Genomic DNA, 21,878 nt, shown 5'->3' with positions numbered 1-21,878 from the left:
TGAGGACGAATTTCATTATATCATGTGTTGTCCATGTCATACACAATCACGACAAAAATTGTTAGACTCGATAGCAGTCAACAATGAAAACTTCAACAACTGGGATCTGCAAGCCAAATTTTGCTACATAATGAGCAATACAGATAGCATGATATACCTCACAACATTTATCCAAGAAACAGATATTTTTTAAGATTACCCAACATTTCATATTCTGCATAAAGTTATATCTTATATTTATATATATATTTATTATTTTTTGATAAATATCCTTTTCTTATTTTTGTAGTATTAGTTCTTGACTATGTTCACCTTTGAGGGAATAACGTCAATAAAGCTTATCTGTAATGAGACAAGGATATCCGCGACACCTACGTCGCTAATCAAAGTCACAAACAAGTGCCAAAGTGAAGTATCCATGGATGTAAAAAATACATCCATGATCGGACGGACACCGTGCATGCACCACACTGTATGCATGTGCTGAACAGAATTTTACCCTGAACTCATGCACTGACACCTTTGACCTATTGCGTGAATTGACCAATCACAGCCAGCGGAACTTTAGGGACTTTCCCTTTACTCCTTGTCTGACCTTTGCGGCCATGCTACGCATTGCTATGGTGAGCTAGCTACTGCTGGAGCGTACTTGTTGCAACGAAGTATCGTGGTGATTATACGAAGATTTATTGCTATCGTATTTTTTAGCAAAAGAGGGTATGGCAAATTCGCTAAATTTCAAAACTTGTCGATCTCCATTAATTTATACCGTACAGATTCGACTGGCAGTATCGACGCAGCATGGCCATGAGCCGATATCACAAAGTATGAGTTGTCTGCAGCGCTCACGTGAATAAAAAAACATTGGCATAAAATTTGCATAACATTGCATCAATTAGCATATATAACCCCCAATATGTTTTCCGTCACCTTTGGTTCTGAAAAGGGGGTTTTAGAATCGGAGGAATACGGTAATTGGACCATAGAATTGTTTGAGTACCTGTATAGTTTCATCAAATTTAGTGGATTAATTCTTGAAATTATGTAAATGATCATTAATTATGCTGACTGACAGACACACAGACACATGGACAGACATTCAGGCATAGTGCCTGTGGTGTCTAAAAATGGATGATTGAATGAAAGAAAATAGAAAACACACGTACTGCTGCTGGATGAAATGGCTATCTCTTTCCATTTCAATTTCTTTAGGTATTGATTTATTTGTATGTCTTTGCATTACATCTGCAAATATTCATGTACATAATTTTCATACCAAGTTAAAAAGTAAATTTGATGAGTCTGTAAGAAGAAAACTTTGTTGAATTATTCTGGGCAATAAGTAATCATCTCAAACTACAACACACAAATTAAAGTGAAATTAATAAATCACACACTTTAAGAATCCATATTATCAGCTGTAAACCTGCTGTGAAGCTCTTTGCTGATACAACAATTTATTGCAACTATAACTTATACATGTAAGCCCTGGACTAGCAAGCAATTGGATACTCTGGTGATAACAGAGTCCATTGAGCTAAACCATATTCTGGCTGAATCAATTTTCCTTTCAGCATCTACTTGAAAGAATAAATTTAAGATCCTACATAGTTTCTTGATGTCTATGTAATTGAAATATCCTGTGTTGGTTTCAGTAGATGCAGTTTCTATGATATGGAGGAAGATTTGTAATAATTATTGCTATTGTTCAATGGCCTAATGATACCTTCACTTTCGTTAAACTTGAAGGAAACTACAAAAGCTACAATTCTCTCAATTCAAAATACATTGAACAATAATTAGCTTATCATAATATCAATTTTAAAACAAAACTATTTCTGAATCAACCTTCAAAGATCATTACCAACATTTTAAAGACAAACAGCGTGTTAAATTATCGCCATCAAAAAGGAATATTTTGATTATGGTATGGTATTAATGATGCAAACATTATGATCAGTTCTAATGGTATACTGAGCAGATCTATGATCTAGATCTAAGATAAATTTGCAGTTATACAAATACCACGGAATGTGGGTGGAATAATCTTGGGAAAATGGAAGCACTATCTAAGGAATTCTACAACAGATATAACCTTATTAATTATGCAAGGGTTTTTAGTTACCGCCGTCATAATGCAAGACTGATAGTCAGCGTGACTCTCAGTCCACAAGGAAATAAATATTTCATAATTCAATTTCTGTGCTATTTTGTACAGGTGATAACAGGATATTTGGTCTGGGACATGAAGAACAGCTGGCTTGAGGATTAGGTATGGCAGACATAAGCAGTATAGTATGTAGAAAGTGTGTTGTATAAATGGATACACTCATTTTAAAGGTATACAGTCACCCGTAATCTAAATATGCCCATATGGTTGGTCAAAGGGGCGTTCCTTGGTATTCAAAATGCCCATGTGAGGGCGCTGTTTTTAAGAAGCGGCCACCCGCGTAAAATCTGTGATTGGTCAGATTTTCTTTTTCCATGGTAACTGTGGCAAAAACTGGAGCAGGTGACAGTATACCTTTAATTGTCAACACCATACATCAAAATGGAATGAAACACCAATTGTGCAGCTACTGTACACTACACATGCAGATAACTTCTGTATTCAATTGTGAGTAAACTGTACTGTGTGGTTTGTTTATGTGTATGAATATATGACTATAGGTAGATAAATGTATTGAGTAACTTTTATTTAACAAAAAGGTACAAATATGACTGATCTCTTTTGCATCCCATGAAAAAGTCCCGTACATGTACATCTGTATCCATGCATATACTGTACATGTATTTCACTGTGAATACCAACTAGTGTGTATACATGTTGCATAAATTTTTAAACTGCAGCGTTTTTACTTTCTGTGTTTAATGCCACATTTTCCATACTAGTGTAAGTGATAAAATACATTTTCAAATTTGGGGTATATTCAGCAAACAGGCTTCATATTGATTTGGGTCAAACTCATGGTGTAGGATACTTAAATGCAAAGAAGATGAATTCATTCATACACATGTACAGAATGCCGCAGTATCAAACTATTACAGAAAGATCATAAATACATACACTATACTATACGTACACTACCATGTGTGCATTCTTTCCTTCTATAAGATACACCACACTCTGAAATCAGACTAAGAAATACCTGGATATTTTTATTTTATGATATATAGCTTGGTATATGGGAAAAATTTCAAGACATTTTCATATATCACTTTTATTGCTACAAAATGTGATGTAAATTCTTCATTTACAAACAAGCAAGCAATAAAACATTTTGAGGATATCTTATTTAAAATGACCTAAGTAGGAGGACAGGGGATAATGTGCAAACATAGCTGATTTTGGTGTGATGATGGTCTAAATTACTTTGATTGCTGAAGGTTTAATATGGAGTGTCTGTTTCAGTCATACATGTACATGTAGTTACTCATTTGGTCACAAAACCAGTTATTTTCACTTTTTAAAATTTGCAATAATTATATCAATTTTATCTGTAACTCTTAATGGTAAAATTTTGTGTTGTGACCAGAATCTGTACAGTACCATACAAGGTAAAAGTAATTTGGTTTCAGGTTATAAATTTCCACTACCAGCCTCCTCAGTTCTGCCATGGTCCCTCCACAAGGAGGGACCATGGTTCTGCCAACAGAATGAGTAAGGTGAAAACCACCTAAAAACAGTGGTTTACTGGTGACATTAAGCAGATTTGTGCGAAACCAAGACAAAACCAAATCAATGAGAATTAATGCAAAACTGTCTTCACAGTGAGACCTTGTTATGTAATACTATTTTACAATGATGTAAATGAAATGAATAAATTTATGAAAATTTGTATTTAGCAAGATGCACACAATGTCATGTACAATGTACCGGTATTTGTCACATCATTGAGTCACAACCATGGCCCATTGGTGACATCATAAAGTTAGCGAAGTGCAGTGCGATAGAATGAAGCAGGCTTGGCTGTAAAATGAACCCCATAGGAACCATTAATTGGTGATTTTTGAAATATCCTTGGGTGACATGAAGATCTGAGATTGAGAATTTAATTTACTGGTACATTGACCCCTTGACTTGAAATAATTAATGTGAATTACCGGTAGGTAGTATACATTGTTACTGTGTTGTAAGGCCTGAATGATTGACAACCTTCATGAATGTAATGGACACCAAACTTTAACCTATATGTGAAACCCAAAGTTTTCTGTAAACAAGTCCACTCTCACTATTGAGAACAATAAGTTTTGGCTAAACCATGGAGGTAAAAAGAGTTACGTCCCAAAATGCTAAACAATTAATTGTAAATCTTTCCGTATATGAGTTTGAAACTAGAAAATACCATACCGGGACATGCCTACAATGTAGCACTTGAAAATACATTGTATACTTCAACTGTTTATTAGTGAACCTCAATGGTTTTTTCACAACAAATGTCATTCCATGTGTACGTGTGCATGTATCAATCACTAACATCACTGGAAACAATCTGTACAACATTTTCAAAATATATCAGCATCAAGCTTGGTCTTCAGAATTCATTTTAGTATGAGTAGACACACCTGCGAAGCTGTGCTTTCTGTGAATTTTACCGACCAATTTTTTTACATTTTTACGGTAAAACCTTATCACTGATACACTTTTATTGCCGGCAATAACTGTAATTATTATTACCTTCAATAATTATTTTGTAGACATTTTCTCAGTTATCATACATGCTTTAACTGTCTTGGGACATATAGCAAATATTTGTATTCTACACACATCTTGCTGACAAAGTCATTGACACATTGATGCAAACAGGACACATCAAAAATGCATGCTGACGCAGTCAGCACCGACTGGGAATACGGTATCAACCTTGTCTCTGCAGATTATCAAGCTGAATATATAATTTCAATCTGTTTTCAAAGAAAAGCAAGGCTATATTCCAACTTGTACTTGGGTTACAAGCAATGCATACTAATATGACTTCCTGTACATTTGGAGATTCCATGGTTAAATTACAGAATGCTGAGTAGACACAGCAATTGTTATACAGACAAGCATAACACCTGCGAAAAGTGTGGCATTACAGCCCACCATAACATGTACATATTTGAAACACGACATGAATTAAATCTATCTGTTTCATTAAAGTTCAATTATCAAACACTGTGAACCACTAAATTCTTGTACAGACATGCATTGAAATGATAAATTCATGAAACATGGCAAAACATGAATTCAGATACAATGTAGTTGTGTAATTTGATCAGAATATTCTCCCTTTTCCATGAAAATAATTTTTTCCTATTACTTTTTCTGAGTTAATTTTAAATGGTATTACTGTGCACAATTTAAAATTGTACATACATGTTCTACATGTAGATGTATGGTGTTTGGTTTGCTTCAGTTATGAATTAAAACAAGGCAATTGCCATTCAACAGTTCACATAGTTTATATGCATCAGTACATGTACATGTAGTTCACTTTGCAAAATTTAGTAACTGTGGTTGCAAGGGTGGTTTGAATTTTTCATAGTAGCTTTATCGTTTGCAAAGAAAGTCTGGTTATCAGGTTGGTTTAAATCTTTCATAGTAACTCAGTTTGCAAAGAAACTGTGGCAGCACTAAAAACATTTAAATGTACAACTAACTACATTAATACACTCATAAAGAGATTACCAGCTACTTTAGCCATTCAAAATTGTTGGAAAAGTGGAATTTTATTCTTTGTAAACACAACCATCAAATGATCCACAGTCTGTATCCAGGCACAGAGGTGACAATTAAGCTCTGTGCCTGGATACAAGCCATGCAGTGTACAACATGGAAGTGAGCATTAAACGGATCCCAGCAGAAGATGAAGCTTACAGGAAATTAGACAGAAAGGTTCAGGAAATGATCCTATGGTGTGATCAAAGCAATATTTATTGACTATTGCAGGTTGCACATCTCTCATACTGTGACTACTGATGCATTCACTGAGAAGCTTACAAGGTGCTTATTTGCTTTCTGTTCACAATAAACATCACGGAATAGCTGCAGCTGTGGCTGATAACATACAGCAGATACCATTATGGGTTACTGTATGTGACTCCACATAGGAACAACTATGGTAACGAGATGAAATGAAATATATTTTTAAGAGGCACTGATAAACTTCAAGTTCAATGATTTAAATTAATATTACTCCTAAATTTTCTAACATGAATATGGAATGATATGCAATCTTCATTTTCATAATTTACAATGGAGAATATCATTTCAGATGACAAATACAATATAAACCTTGCCTTTTGTCTTCCATATCATATTTCATTTTTCCCGTGATGGCCAATTATAGAACAATTGATACTGAATTCTTCCCTCTACAAAGGAAAATGTGTGTAAAATATCTCTAATCGCATTATAAATGTAGTTTTACAATAAATTACTAAGTCTGAAGTCTGTTGCCATGGAGATCCTAATCAGAGAGCAATGAATAATTTAAAAAATTAATCATCTGTCATTAAAAGGTAACTGACAGTTGGTGCCAGTCAGCAATAGCTGACATATTTTTTCAATAAAAAAAGTTACCATTTGGATGCTCATAAGAAACTTTTCAATAGGTCTTCATATTGAGGATTTGATGGAACACATGATGAGAAATTAAACTTTCATCGCAGAGAGAATAATTCTATTATTTCCTAAAAGCCATCTGAGAGAAAAGTCAAACAGTATGTGTTCTCAGTAATGGAAATGCAGCATTGTTGTTGCATGATCAATATATTGAGCACACCTTAATCCATTCTTTTCATAATAATTGCCCCATTACTATTACAGCATTACAGAATTCAGTAACAACCATTGTGAAAATGTCAATTTAGACAGATTAATAATTCATTGATATTTTACAATTTCATTATTGATGCCAATCATTCTCTTGTTGACACCCACACATGTGAATTTTAATATGTATTTATAATTTGATGAGTCAGCTAATTGATACTAACTACTTCAGTACTGATGAAGGAATACCGACAGCAAGTTTATAATCATTTTTAAAATACCAGACGTAAAGTTACAGACCACATCAAATGATATCTGGTCTACTTAATGATAGTATTACATTTGTGTTGTGAAGCAGGATGGGATAAACCAATTTACTGAACATCTTGGCAATTACAATTGCAGGAATTTCTACATGTAAGTTCATTTTGATAGAAATACCTGCACGTACACCACACCACACCACGCAGCCATTACGTACATGTACACCTACAGCAATTTAGCTGTAAAGGGAGGTCACTCTATTTTAAGTAATTACATTTCATCCCTGGAGGATGCTTGCCATAAATCATAAGCACACATTTACCTAATTGTGTCTTACTCAGCAAGCACAGCGAATTCACATCAAACAGGTCTTTTAAACTATGGTTCCGCATTCATGCATGCTGAATTTTTTTATTTAATTTCAAAGCAGCCTTTGAAAACCCTAAATTTTAGTGACATGAACTTGCAACTTACACGTAATCTGCTTATTTATACTGATAAAAGTTTTTCCATCAACTTCAAAATTTTTAGAAAAAAAAACTTATTCTAAAATTTCAATCTTTTGATCAGTTTTAACGTTGGCATTAGACTTTACTTCTATCCATTAACAGAAGGTCAATAAGCATTTCTTGGTACATTCTTGGCAAACTTGACATTGACTACGTGTCTACCAAAAGTAATTTTGCCATCATACCTGCACCCTAACATATTCACTACAGAACAATCAATGGTCTTAGACTATTTTGAGTTCCACACAGTATGGTTTAAGGTAGAACGCACCTCGGGGACAGACATTCGGACCCTCAAAATTTTACAGTTCTCTTCTGATATACCACATGTGGGGGTTCATTTTAAAGCTCTTGGTGAAAGAAAACTTTTCAACGGCTTAGTTTTTTGAAATTCGAAAATTTTTATTTTTCACCATAGAGTTAACACAGGGATGGCGGCCATTTTGAATTTCTAATATCGGTAAATCTTGGGTTATTTGTTTCTCTAGTACCAAAATTTGCACGGTGACCCCCTATTTTTATTCTTGATTTTGAAAGAGAATGATTGAAAGATTCCTTCAGGAAAGTTAGAGCAAAAGTTTAAGTCTTTCACTTTCGAGGTGCATATTACCTTAAATGATAAAAGTTCAGTATACATGTAACTTGTACGAGTGGATTATTTTTGTCCTACATTTGCCAAAATCACGGCATTATCTCAAATTCACTAAGATGGACTACATACATTTACATGTACAGTAGCTGGCATATATACTACTTTCAATCTACAAGAGTGACTCTACCTGGAGCTGCAAGACATACGTGAGCAAGAAAATCAATACATTACAAGCAATTGTCTGAACACAATCAATACACATACCGGGACCAACAATAAGGCTTCTTGCAAAGAGAAGCGGAAATTGTTAAAATAATCAATAAAGGATTTAAAAACGCATTTTATGTTTCTGCTGGACAGATAAAGATACATGCTGAATACATTGAACTTTGATTGTAAGCTAATTTAGTTTTATCAAAATTTTGTATTGATTGCAAATTGGTCTTTAGACGACAAATCCCTCCATTTACATGTAGCATGCAAAATATAGAATCCCCCATTGCAGTTTTCTATTTTTAAACAGGAGGGTTCTGGAATTGACATGGATAAATGAAGGAGTTTTTATTTGTCATTACCACCATTGTTAGTCAGTACAGTTAAATGATTTGAGTAAGGGAGCATTCTGTAAGTTTTCCAATACTCTACTTGTGTTGAACTATGCACAGACCATGGCCCTGTATCATCCTGTAATTTTAGAACATTTACCAGTAACAGCATTTCAAATTTCACATTTTATTAAGAACAAAGAGATAAGGCTTTGAATAAAAAATTTTTGAGTGACAATTATCATTTAAAGTAACAAAAGCATGGATACCTTTTTTATGAAAACAGAATATTTATATATATGTATATGTGTGTGCTGTGTTTTTGTATGTGTAAGTGTGCATAATTTTGAAAATACATGATATAAACGTGTTCATCAAGGTTGCATGTGTGGAGGATGATGTACCGGTACACATGTAGCTCAGAGGTGTGTGGGTGTGCGTGGGCACACAAGTAACACATTACATGTACAAGTATATGCTGATCAAAGAAATTAATTGCACTTTGCAATAATTAATTAGGTCAAATAAAAAATGTACGTGTTTCCGTTTACAAAACCTACTAAATTTATAACCGTCTGATCCTACATGTAGACTTATATTTTGCATTTTTTAACATCACTAACATCTTAGCAAACCTTTTGCTGTTCTTTTTTGCATGACTGCAATCCCACGAAAACTAACAAGTGAAAAGAGTTCCCACCAACCTTCATATCATCTGAGGCACGTTAATGGAAACACACATACATGTATGGGGGTGGGGGAGGGGGTGGGGTGTTACGCTTACATTAGTTGCTGACAGCAGTTAAAAGGACTTTGACAAGAAAAGACTTTTAAGAGATTCTAAGGGAGGAAGCAGCAATGTGCAAAGAGCACCTCAATAACTTTATATTGCTGTATCTTCCACAGGTACATGTACATGTAAACATGGCTTACAATGCTTCTATACCATGAAAATGTATGGTGACCTACAAGGATTTAATAACAATACTGCTTTGAAAATCAGAATGATGCCATTCAATATTTTTTTAGTGTCATATGGGTAAATTGCCCTATCATACCGTTATTGGTATTTCTCTTGGCTAAGCTGGCTAATCATACCTTCATGTACATGTCTCACCTGGAGCAAAGACTGAAAACTTGAACTTGTGAACACCAAGGACGCTGTCTCAAGTGATTTATTTTTTGTGATCAATTTAAAATATCAATTTTATTTGGATACAAGTGGTTCTATGTTTGACTGTTTTATCATTTGCAGAAAGATCAATCACCGTTATGTAAAAAATGGAAATTCCCAAAGTTCAAAATGATCACATCATCAGTAGATATCTCAACGACATCCTCTTACTGAAACCCTACCTTGATGGAACTGAACAGAAAATCAAAGCACTTTATTGCCATCCATGTAAGAAGTCTGCAGTGAGTATCGGTATTGTGGTTTATCAGCGGCTTGAAGTTACTATAGCTTTGATACTTATACAGTAATTACTGCCATGGGCAATTGATGCTATCAATGACCATGGCTGCAATGCGCACAGCTGTGTGCTAAGAGATACTTCAACACAAGATGGCTTTAAGAGCTGAAAGATGCTTTTTTAAGACTTGAAATCAGATAATACTCCCATTAAATCTTCCACTTGTACATATGTTTTTGACTGTAAATTCTTAATTCAAGCAAGTGAAAACCAGCTGTTTGACAAACCACAGATCTACAGCACTATGTTATCACTACTAAAATTAAAACTTGTCCAATGAAAACATTATTTTTTATGAAAATCAATTTAAAACATGATTAAGCTTTTATACAGATTATTTACCATTTACTTTGTCAAATACAAACATATCAGAGAAATGGAAAATACACACATATCAGACACAAACGGAAATACTGCTGATCCAGCACTTAAAAGATTTTAAACAGAAAAAGTTATGTTGAAACTGAAATACTGCAAAATTTGTCTATGTTACTTGTAATATTTGTATCTCCTGAAAATACGATACCAATAATTTCTGTTGGAAAAACAACAAGTGCATGCCCAAGTTTTGAGAACTTTAAACAAATTGAAAAGATGGAACACAAATTCAATTTGCTGGTATTTTTATATCACAATCATTATGGCAGGTGTGGATTTAAGGATAATACCCTTTATGTACATGTACATGGTTTGTATGTCAAATAGTAACAAGATTTACCAAAATCAATCACAAAATGTATCCTAGCTGTGTTTTCTACATCAGCTGTCTTAGTATGCATAATCCCTTTTCTGGTTTACAAATCAAATCATCAAAGATTATCCCCGACAAAGACACATACTGATATCAAAAAGCTACCACTATATCATATCTGTATTGCGCAATTTCATAGCAATTATAAATTTTATGGTAATTTGAATACAAAAGAACTAATTAGTAATGAAAGCCTTGTTCATGATTCCATTTATCATTATAATGATTGCACAATGCTGGAACAGCACAATGATGCTTGAAGTTGATGTCAGAGTTGATGAGTTGATTCAGAGTGGCTGGGAGAATTGTTCTCGTTAGTTAACTTTCAAGCCTACCTGAACAAAGTGTGGTGCATGCACACTGTACAGGGAGTATGAAATAATTCAAATTCCTAGGTTAAATTGGTACAAATCATGTGACATGAATTCAGCATATGAATGTCGGTTACATGTTAGCAATGCTGATTAATTCATTTGGCATAATGATTTTCATCTATCCTGGCAATGACAAGTGATTGAAAATAACACAGTTTCTTATATTATATTCTTGGAATACGTTTTATTTCTTGTGTACAAACACTGTAACATCAGAGTATGACTTTTGAAATGAAATCTACATGCTGCTAAATAGTGTATGGGAAAACCATTTAATTTGAGTTCACTGCATACAATGTGGGAAGCAATTTTCATGACAACTATACAGTGACTTTTACCAGTAAGAAATACATGTATATTGTTTACACGTAACAAAAGCAGTTTTCGTGGACTCAAAACAAATTACTTATCAAATCATGTTTTGTGGTATACAGGGCTGACTATCATATCTCCTGAAATTTCTAAATTGACTTTCATCTCTGGTTAATGCTAGAAAATATTTTAGTTGTGGTTTAATATTAAATTATGTGGAGAATCTAATTTCCGAATTACGTACGATACAAAATCCTAATGATTTTAAATACATGTATGCAGAAAAAGTCACCTTCCGGTTGAACTAGATATTTCTTACAGGTATGATATGACATCTAGATTCAGGATGAAAACAGGTAAAGTAATGTAAAGTGGTCTAGTCTCCTGGTACAACTACAGAGTGAATGGATGGATGTCATCTGTAAGACAATCCATTACGCATGAGTCATCCCACTAGTGGCATAAATTTTACATCACTTTTCTCCAGCTGTGACTTACGTTGGATTTGTAACTTTGATCCATTAATGTATGTACTGTATAATTATACAAATATCACTGGACTTGCTCTCTCAGTTATCCTGTACATTACTCTAACTTGCATATTTTCCTAGCGCTCACTAGCATGACTCCCTTCATGGTTTTTAACGGTGTAGATACATGTATATTGTAAGTGTAAATATTATATACCAGTGAGTTTACCTTCCTACATTGTATGAAAAGGGAACAAATCGTGAAAGGGTGCATGGGCATATTCTTGAAAAACACAGAAAACAATCAGTTGATGTTGTACTTTAAAAATACTTTGGTCAGCAAAATCTTTGCATTTCATGAGGATGCACAAATAAGTACATACATGGAGGTACCTGTTCTACTGATCAACTTGCTTTGAAGAAGATAGTTTAACTGTCAAGGTTACAATGTATATCTTCATTGAGTATGTTACATATGTACTACTGTGGCATTTTCAATCCTACATTCTATCGTATTCCATTCAATGTTTGCTAATGGATGGACTGCATGTAAATGTACACTGGGAGGAATAAAATAACAGCCGACACAGAAGATGATATTTCTTTTCATAAAATTCACGGAAGTATTACACCTATCAGCATCTATTTCTTGGATTTAATTGAGCAATTTTGTCCATATTTTTAATTTTACCTATATCGTCATCTTTACATTTATTACACTGATTTTTTTTCTCATTACACCTATACGGTATTCAAGTACACGTAAATGGCTGATCTTTAGTAGAAATATAACTGATAGTTTAATGACAAATGTTGAAAACAGCATTAGCAATCATCTCATCAAAACCGTAACAATTGAATCTGTTAGTTTTACAAGATTCCTAGATTGAAGTATAAACGCTATCACACTTTGTATTCTAGAATGCAATACAGTACATAATAATTAAGGTAATGCTATCAGGGTTTTAGCATCTTGGTAAATAAAACCCATTTGGTACAAGTCATCGTTGATGACACAGTCCCGCTTGTCCATTTTGTTATAATCTTTGGTGTCTAGGTAGCTGTGGTCTAGGTAGCTGTGGAATGACATTGATGCAACGGGTGCATTAGGCCTGTGACTTGCATAATAAAGTAATCTGAGGAACGTTCAATAAATGACTCATCTCTGCCCGTAATGACCACTCAAGGAACTTTTGATTACATCACCCATAACGATGCCCTTACTGCCTCCAGTGTCATGATGGCACATACTATACACATGGTTTGGTGGAATTTTCGAAATGGTATGGGATCGGGTATGTTGTTGTAATCAGCCATTTCGGATCATATAATGAAACAAATTAATGTACACAAAATGCAGCCATAGTATTTTATCTTCGTATCACGTTTGAACAAAATCAGTCCATCGAGGGATAGTGACCTACCGGTATGTTTATGTTTCAAAGACATAAAAAAATCACACCAAAATTTAAATCAAATGGCTGTCTATTGACCATATGGATCATAGTACAAAATTAGTAGACATGCATATGTATGCCATAGTACTTTATCTTTGTACCAAGTCTCAACAACATTGGTTAAAGAATATTTGCATATGATTAAGCCTCAAAGACATGAAAAAATCCAAAAATGACCATCTGACAGCAATATTGGAAAAAATGACAATCTGGCAGCCATATTGGAACATGTCACAAAGTAAATTGACATGTATATGTATGCCATAGTGCTTGATCTTTGTGCCAAGTTTGGACAAAATGGGTGTAATGACTTTTGAATTACGATTCAAAGACATGCAAAATTCCAACAAAATAGCAGTTCTGCAGCCATATTTGATCCTATCGCGAGCTTAATTGATACATGCGTATGTATGCCATAGTGCTTTGCCTTTGTGCCAAGTTTGAACCAAATCGGTTCATAAAATGTTTGAGTTATATGGTTCGAAGACATGAAAAAATCGCAAAAAAAATGGCCGCCTGTCAGCCATATTGGATCATATCACGAAATAAATTGGTGTTCATATGAAGGGCATAATGTTTTGCTTTTGTGCCAAATTTGAACAGAATCGGTTCAAGGATGTCTGAGTTATGGTTCAAAGACATGAAAAATCGCAACAAAATGGCCGCCTCACGCCCATATTGGATCGTATCGCAATATATTCAACGTGCATATGTAGGACATAGTGTTATGCCTTTGTGTCAAGTTTGAACAGAATCGGTTCAAGGATCTTTGAGTTATTGTTCAAAGACACGAAAAATCGCAACAAAATGGCCGCCTCGTGGCCATATTGGACTGTATCACAAAATAATTTGACATGGATATGTAAGCCATAGTGTTATACCTTTGTGGCAAGTTTGATAAGAATCTGTTCAAGGATGTCTGAGTTATGGTCCAAAGACATGAAAAATCGCAACAAAATGGCCGCCACGCACCCATCAATTGAAACACATGGCAAATAATTTGACATGGATATTTAAGCCATAGTGTTATGCTTTTGTGCCAAGTTTGAGCAGAATGTGCTCAAGGATGTCTGAGTTATGGTCCAAAGACATGAAAAATCGCAACAAAATGGCCGCCACGCGCCCATATTGAAACATATCGCAATAAAATTTGACATGGATATGAAAGCCATAATGTTATGCCTTTGTGCCAAGTTTGAGCAGAATGTGCTCAAGGATGTCTGAGTTATGGTCCAAAGACATGAAAAATCGCAATAAAATGGCCGCCTCACGCCCTATTGGATCGTATCACAAAATAAATCGACATGCATCTGTAGGTCATAGTCCTATGCCTTTGTGCCAAGCTTGAACAAATCAGTTTAGCATGTCTGAGAAACTGTTGATGACGGACGGACGGACGGACGGACGGACGGACGGACGGACACACGGACGGGACCCAATCTATAAGTCCCGCCGGACTTCGTCCGCGGGGACTATAATCACTGTAAAAATCTTTTATTCCAAATCAAGCTGCCTTCCCCTACCAATCAGTAATTTTACAAGTTCATTTATCTTAAGATTCCGACAAATATAATATAAACAAATAATAAATATAAACTTGGCAATGATGACTACTTTATGACAAAGTCCTTACCACAAATTCACTGCTGTGAAGTCAAAAAGTTCACCTCAGGAAAGTGCAATTTTTTAATGTTCAAAACAAATGTCTGTATACTAATTAATATCTAAAAAATTCAAGTTCTGACAAGACTCTGTAAAATGACTTCAACTTAATACATCATGTTCAAATAACATTGTATTGTTCGCTCATTTCCAATACCAAATTTTAATTTATCATTTGCCATTATTTCAATGCAAATACATATATCTAATTTCTTCTCATATACGTTTACTTTTACCTTGATTAATTAATGTGGAGGGACCCCAGGGTTTTTACTTTAGGGAAATATGCCTTGACATCAAGACTGAATTATGGTTAATTTTTTTAAGGGCTTCAAGTAAGACACTTCTAAATTAATAAAAACATATTTTTCTCACTAAAAATTCACCATGTCCAAATATGGTTGCATTTTCCATAATTGTATGATTAGGTACAACACATGAAAAAATGTCATCTTTGGTTTAAGCAATTATATGAAACATTGTCAAATATTTCCTCTTCGTATAATGAGCAGAAAGAATGCATTTAGCAGATAAAATAATAGAGTAACAATGGAATTTAGTGATCTAAAGCATTCAACTTAGCAGTTTAGGCCATTCTTTAGAAAAGCGTTATACTGTCAATTAATGAATGACTGTTTAAAAAGATAACATGGAAACCCTTTAAGTGACAGCAATAAAGTACCATAAAACGACCAGACATGTACAGTACTGCAAAACAACCAACAAGTGAAAAATACAGTCAATGTTCTACCATGAGTTGTCTTCATAAGGCTACTGTACACTGAAATCAGTAATAAACACACTGTATGTACTTTCTTTACACTGAAAGGGAGAGAAAGCAGGCAGAGAGGTGTGGGTAATTCATGAACAGTGCATAATTTACGTCCACATATCCTACATGTACTTCAATATCAGAACTACACAGTATGTGTTACAAATTATTTCCTATCAACATAAAAAACCCCCAAAATCATATTTAATTTACCTTTAAGCTAATATTTATCTGTAAAAATTACAATGTTTCAACAATTATTACATGTCAATTTGCTGAAATGATGAAAACAGTTATTTTCTGGGATCTCACATAATACGGGTGTTACGGTATATGACTTAATGCTTTCCTTACAAAGCTGCACATTCCTTTTGCAGCACTGTGTATGTACAAGACAATACCATTATTATTCACGTGGATGGTTGATGATACTTGGAAATGGAGATATGTCATCAATATTTCATTATAGTAATATTTTTCAGTTTTATGAATGTCCTCCTTTAAATGCATCACATTGTAACCTTGTCAACTTGGCAGCAGCTGACATTATTCTAATTAATCAAAAATAAAAGCAAATTTGCATATTGCGGCCACAGTCGCAAAGTACATATTTTCACAATTTGCAAACACAACATTTCAGGCATTTATTATCACTTTGTTTGCATACAAGGTTGATTCGTGCATGTACCTGATGAAATTCAAACACATTCAACCCACAACAGATATTTTCATTACATCAGCATTTTAAAACAAGACTTCACAACACGCTCAGTGTGGTATTCATAAATATACAATGTTAGTAAATATGGTATTGGTATAAATTTATTATTAATAATAATAAAATTGACCACTCTACCGTATGCTAGAGTTTACAATTGTATCATGTTGGAATTTTTATGAAAAAACTAGAGTCGTTCATTCAAGATTTATACAGGTCAAACGTGATCAGGCGGCTGTAAGAGATACATGTAGAATTGTCATTAAAGATATTAATCATGGATGGTGATATTCGTGAATTATGGTTGATACTTAAACAGTCTAAAAGGATCCCCCATCACAGTACAGTACCTCAGGTACAAACTATGAAGTAATAAAATCTAATTTCTACATACTGTTATTAAAAAGTGCATTATTTAAATTATAACTTTACCTTTCATGTGGAAAGAAATATATATTTTTTTTTTCCATCATAGGATGGAGGAAAGTCTGGGTGCTATTTTAATATATATATTATATATATATATATATATATATATATATATATATATATATATATATATATATATATATAATGAGAGACAATTTTGTTAAGCATGTTAAAAGTCATAGCATCTGACTATGTTATCTTAACCTTAAAACACCTTACATCAACTACATGTAGCCATAGGACTTTCATTTTGATAAACTACACTAAACTAGGATCTATTATTTCCAATTCAGTAGTATTGAAATCAATAGAACTGTGATGATATTTTTCAGAGGGGAATGAAAAGTCAAAAGTCATCATTGTTGACAATGGTGTTATCCACAATAAAATATGAAGAAAAGCAATTTTGCTAGTATTGAATTTGAAGGGACATAGAAAAATTAATGCCGCACACTAAAGTTGAGTATTGGATTCTATTAGACTAGATATTTCACATCCTCTTCAAAGTGCAACGTGGCTACTTCAAATTCTTTTCCAAAAATCTCTAGGGGCCAGGAGACAAGCAGTTATTCATTTCAAGTCAAAGGCAAACAGAGAGAGAGTCATCTTGAGTGATGAGATGATTTCCTCTCCATGCAAGGTGACAAGGTCAGATCGTTTCATAGAGACATCACACAGGCAAACAATTCTGAATGTCACTGCCCCTCAATTCGGGTCAAAGTCAAACGCACATCGTCAAATTTGAAAACAAACTGAATAATGATAACCCGGACAAATCAACTTAATTTGACATTACACCCTCTCATTAACAACATTAATTAAATCAATTGGGTTAATTGCTTGTCCATATTTTAGAATTTCTTACTGGTAAATTATCATCTGACAACCTGTTGGAATGATAGGACATGCTACCTTAAATATCAGACCTACTTGTCAATAAATTAATCTGAAAGAGGAAAACTTCAAAATCTGACAAAATTACAAAGCAGGTACAAACTAGTCATCTGAATTTGGAAAAACAGAATACAAACTCTTCCATTCTGAAGCACAAACACAAGCAAGGTTTAGAAAAGTATAAAATTACCGTCTTGATCTTTAAGTTGACAAGATGGCCTTATTATTTCAAGAATTGAACAAAACCACAGGCATCCCGACATTCAGTAATTTGTATTACATCATATTCACACAAAGCCATATCAGCTATGTATGCATCTTGTTCTGTCGCTCATCATGTCAAAACATGTTTACCTAAAAAGACATCTAAAAATACTTTTTATTGCCAATGATACTGAAATAACATGAGCCAGCTTTGAATATATCTATAATTATCAACCATATTGGATGAAATTGTGAAATATTACTGTGATATATATCCTAAACTCTACTGTATTTCAGCATCAAGATTTCAAACATAGAACTTCCCTTGAGAGCATTGCCCAGAGATATGGCTTTATATAGAAAGAAATCTTGTCTTACGGTCCATAATTTGCTGACTATCACAAAGATATTCAGATAGAAAAGATGCCATGCTAGTGCTTGGTTAAAAATTAAATAATGTGCTGTAACTTGATTGAGATTAACTTCATTAGACGGTTATTACCCAATTTGATAGAGCAAGTCAATCACATTCTAATCTGGAACTACTGTAAAGAGATTCTCTACTTTAGCAATAGCATGCAAAGAATGTTATAGTACACGGGACACTGACCATAGAAGCGAGAGCTTTCACTGTCTGAGGCAGAGGTGACTTCAAAAGATCCATAGAGCCACAACTGAACTGTAATTGTGTTCACTTTTGGTTTGTTTGTTTATTTTCTTTCACTGAACTGGATGTTTTAGAAAGTCATCCACGAATATCTTGTCACAATATCACGAAAAGCTTGTATTTTAGGCTCAGGCCTGTAAAAGCTTTAATTGATGTGTTAGTCGTGCTATTCATTTATGAGTAATAATTTTATAATAAGCAGCATTAACATGCACTACAGTTAATTGTGTTAATGATAATCAAAAGAAGGCACAAATGACTGCGAAAACGGTGCGATCGATTAAAAGTGATACTCTTTCTTTAGGTACAGCAGTATCAACTTATGCAATACTATCCCTTTCTAAAGTTTGAACGACACCTAGCCGCACTTACACGAGTTCAAATTACGAAATTTTCTGTACGCGGGGAGTGTTTGACGGCGACATATTCTGTCGTTGTAAAGGTGGATAAATATGCACCTTTTAGCTGTGACGACATGAACGGACAAACAATTGACCTACCAGCACATTTTAACAGTGACACATGAATAATACCTGTCTGCGCCACACTTAAATTCAATAGCTTAAAACAGCCCGCATGAAACCAAGCCACCATTTTGTAGCAAGAACGCAATGTCTCTTTACAAACGCAGATAATTTTTTACGACAACATGGTACAATTTTGGATTCTATGTATCGTTCATTGAGCATTTCAAAAGAATAAACATAAAGACTGTTGTTATAAAATTTAGTTTACACTACACACCGCTGACGGATACAAGGAGAACGCGTACGGTGACAGTGTTGTTTACATACAAAAGGGAGAAAAGTAGCTGAAGTTCACACATTTGCTGTGCCGCTGATCTGAGCTGCAGTTCACAGAATCGATCGGTTGAGCTAGCTACCTGTCGCGTTCAGTGACTTCCTACGGTAGCTTCAATATAAGAATACTGTTAAAGCATCATCAACAGTGCAAAACTTCGATAAATTTAGCATGTTCGCATTTCATACCGTCTCAAACTCATAAGTGAACGCGTGTCAACAATCCTTCGTGGCAGTTCTGAGACAGATGCTCGACAGGGAGACTTAAGAAACGGTGTTTGGCCTAGGTGTCCCGTCAGAGAATTTGGTCTATGTATCGATAAAACTCAATGTACTTACCTCTGAACGTGATCTTCGCTTGCCTGTCATACCGTCCCTTCAGGAACTGAGCGTTCTTTAGGTGTAAAACAAGGGCCATTTCGAGTGATAATGTTCATACAGTCCCCGGCCCGTCTTCGTTTCCAGTCGTGTCAATGCATCGCCGTCATTTGGGCAACTGATTTGCATGAGAAGGTGGTTGTCCACAGGGGGGCTCGCTCCTATTACTATCCGAGCATTCCGAATGACAGCCGCCCACTATCGGGGTCCCCTGCGCGCACTGACAGTGTAATAGACAGAATCACTTTGGGGAAATGGCAAACGAAGCTAGCTTTAAATTTTAATCTTGTGTCTTGCAAGATATGACACTTTATCGACAATTACATCACAGTTCACGCACTTTTTGAGTACATATGCTGTCTCGCAACCATGTCAGACGTCAGCATGCTAGCGCTGTGACAGTGTGATCGGCCGTGGTCGCAATAATGGGACACGGCAGCTTGCCGTTCAATATTTTAATATTTTAAATCGTCCCACTACAGATTTAAAGCGATACGACGCCAAAATATAAAAATTATTGCAGGCAAGTAAGCGTGGTAACCCTCTGTTATTCCGATATCTCGTTTGTCTAGTCTTAAGTGAAGAAGACACACAAACAAACAAACACAATATCACAAGCAAGGGAATCTGCTTTGAAAGGGCAACACTTATCGACATTTTTCCGATACATAATAATATTGAAAAGTGTCTTTTCTTTCCGCTGTATGGAAGGTCGAAACTTGATCGGCAAAATAATTTCAAATTCAATTCCTCTACGTAAACGCGGTCTCCTTGACAATCAGTCGCGTTCGCTTTTTGAGGATAGCTGAACATGAATAATTAATAACGTAGAGGGAGAAGATTTATAGATCGGCTGCTACATGAACCGGGCACACCCACGGCGCAGACGTAACCGATCCCACCTTGACAGCTCATCGAATTTCTAGTGAATATGAGAAGCTATTTTTGGTCATATCGAATTGTCTAAAAGCACTGAACTCACCCTGCCTAAGGGTTCTACTATGACATTTAAACTGATCGCACTTCATACATAATTTACGAACAGGTACTTCTATACATCACGTATATTAAGTGTTATGATATTTTTCACGCTATAAAGCGATGCATATAATGAAGCCGAATGAAGACTGGAGCCAAGAACAATAAAAAATCATGGTGGATTTATATTCGACCAAACTTGTGAATAGCTTGACGAGAAGTTTACAGGTTCAAAGAAGAAATGTTTTCAGGAAAATCGTGATTCAGACTGGGGTCTTCGTCAGACAACATTCCGCCACTGAGAGTAAAATTCACTCCCTGTTTTGTTGGTTCTGATAATCATTGAACGCATTCACTGGCATGTGGACCCTCGTTCAGGCCGTCGCCCATGAGTAAATACTTCAAACTACACATTGGCAAGCTTTTATTTTACTACATTTCCAGTAACGGAGAAGGCAATAGGTCTTTCATGATGCGTGTTTCGCAAAGTTTGAACAAGAGAGCGAACCCTCCGACAAAATGGAGCAATCGACGCCATCGGACGTTGAACCCTGAACACTTTGTGAAACCACCTCACTACATCGTTTTCGGCCGATTGGCGCAAGAAAGCTGGTTTGATAGTTAAACACGCGAACATTTCACTTACACTTCGGCAAAGTCAATAAACTCATCACTTTAGTAAATCGATGAAATGCGGCGGAATCTTCGATCCCTGTGCAGCTGCCTAAAGGTGAACCGGATTCTAATGACGATGGCTTATTCTCATGCATACACCATAATCGAACATCCGCATGATCGCAAGTCGCGAATAATCTTTTATTATAAGAAACATACGCAGTATAACGTATATGTACAAGTACGTACCTACCTACA

The 21,878-nt window shown here is 35.0% G+C and overlaps 1 protein-coding gene across 35 annotated transcripts in view; it reads right to left on the bottom strand.

Annotated features, from left to right (window-relative positions):
* LOC139132862 (otoferlin-like) overlaps positions 1 to 20,145 on the bottom strand; it is a 138,130-nt gene extending 117,985 nt beyond the window's left edge. For all 35 annotated transcript variants that reach the window (XM_070699178.1, XM_070699179.1, XM_070699198.1 and 32 more), the window contains exon 1: positions 19,989 to 20,145. In XM_070699178.1, the coding sequence (XP_070555279.1) occupies positions 19,989 to 20,067 (79 nt within the window). In that variant the 5' untranslated portion in view covers positions 20,068 to 20,145. The remainder of the gene's footprint in view (positions 1 to 19,988) is intronic.
* Between the last annotated feature and the right edge of the window lie 1,733 nt (positions 20,146 to 21,878).

The sequence above is a fragment of the Ptychodera flava genome, chromosome 5, assembly GCF_041260155.1.
Source record: "Ptychodera flava strain L36383 chromosome 5, AS_Pfla_20210202, whole genome shotgun sequence".
Lineage (NCBI taxonomy): Eukaryota > Metazoa > Hemichordata > Enteropneusta > Ptychoderidae > Ptychodera > Ptychodera flava.
This window is presented reverse-complemented; position numbering and strand designations above follow the sequence as displayed.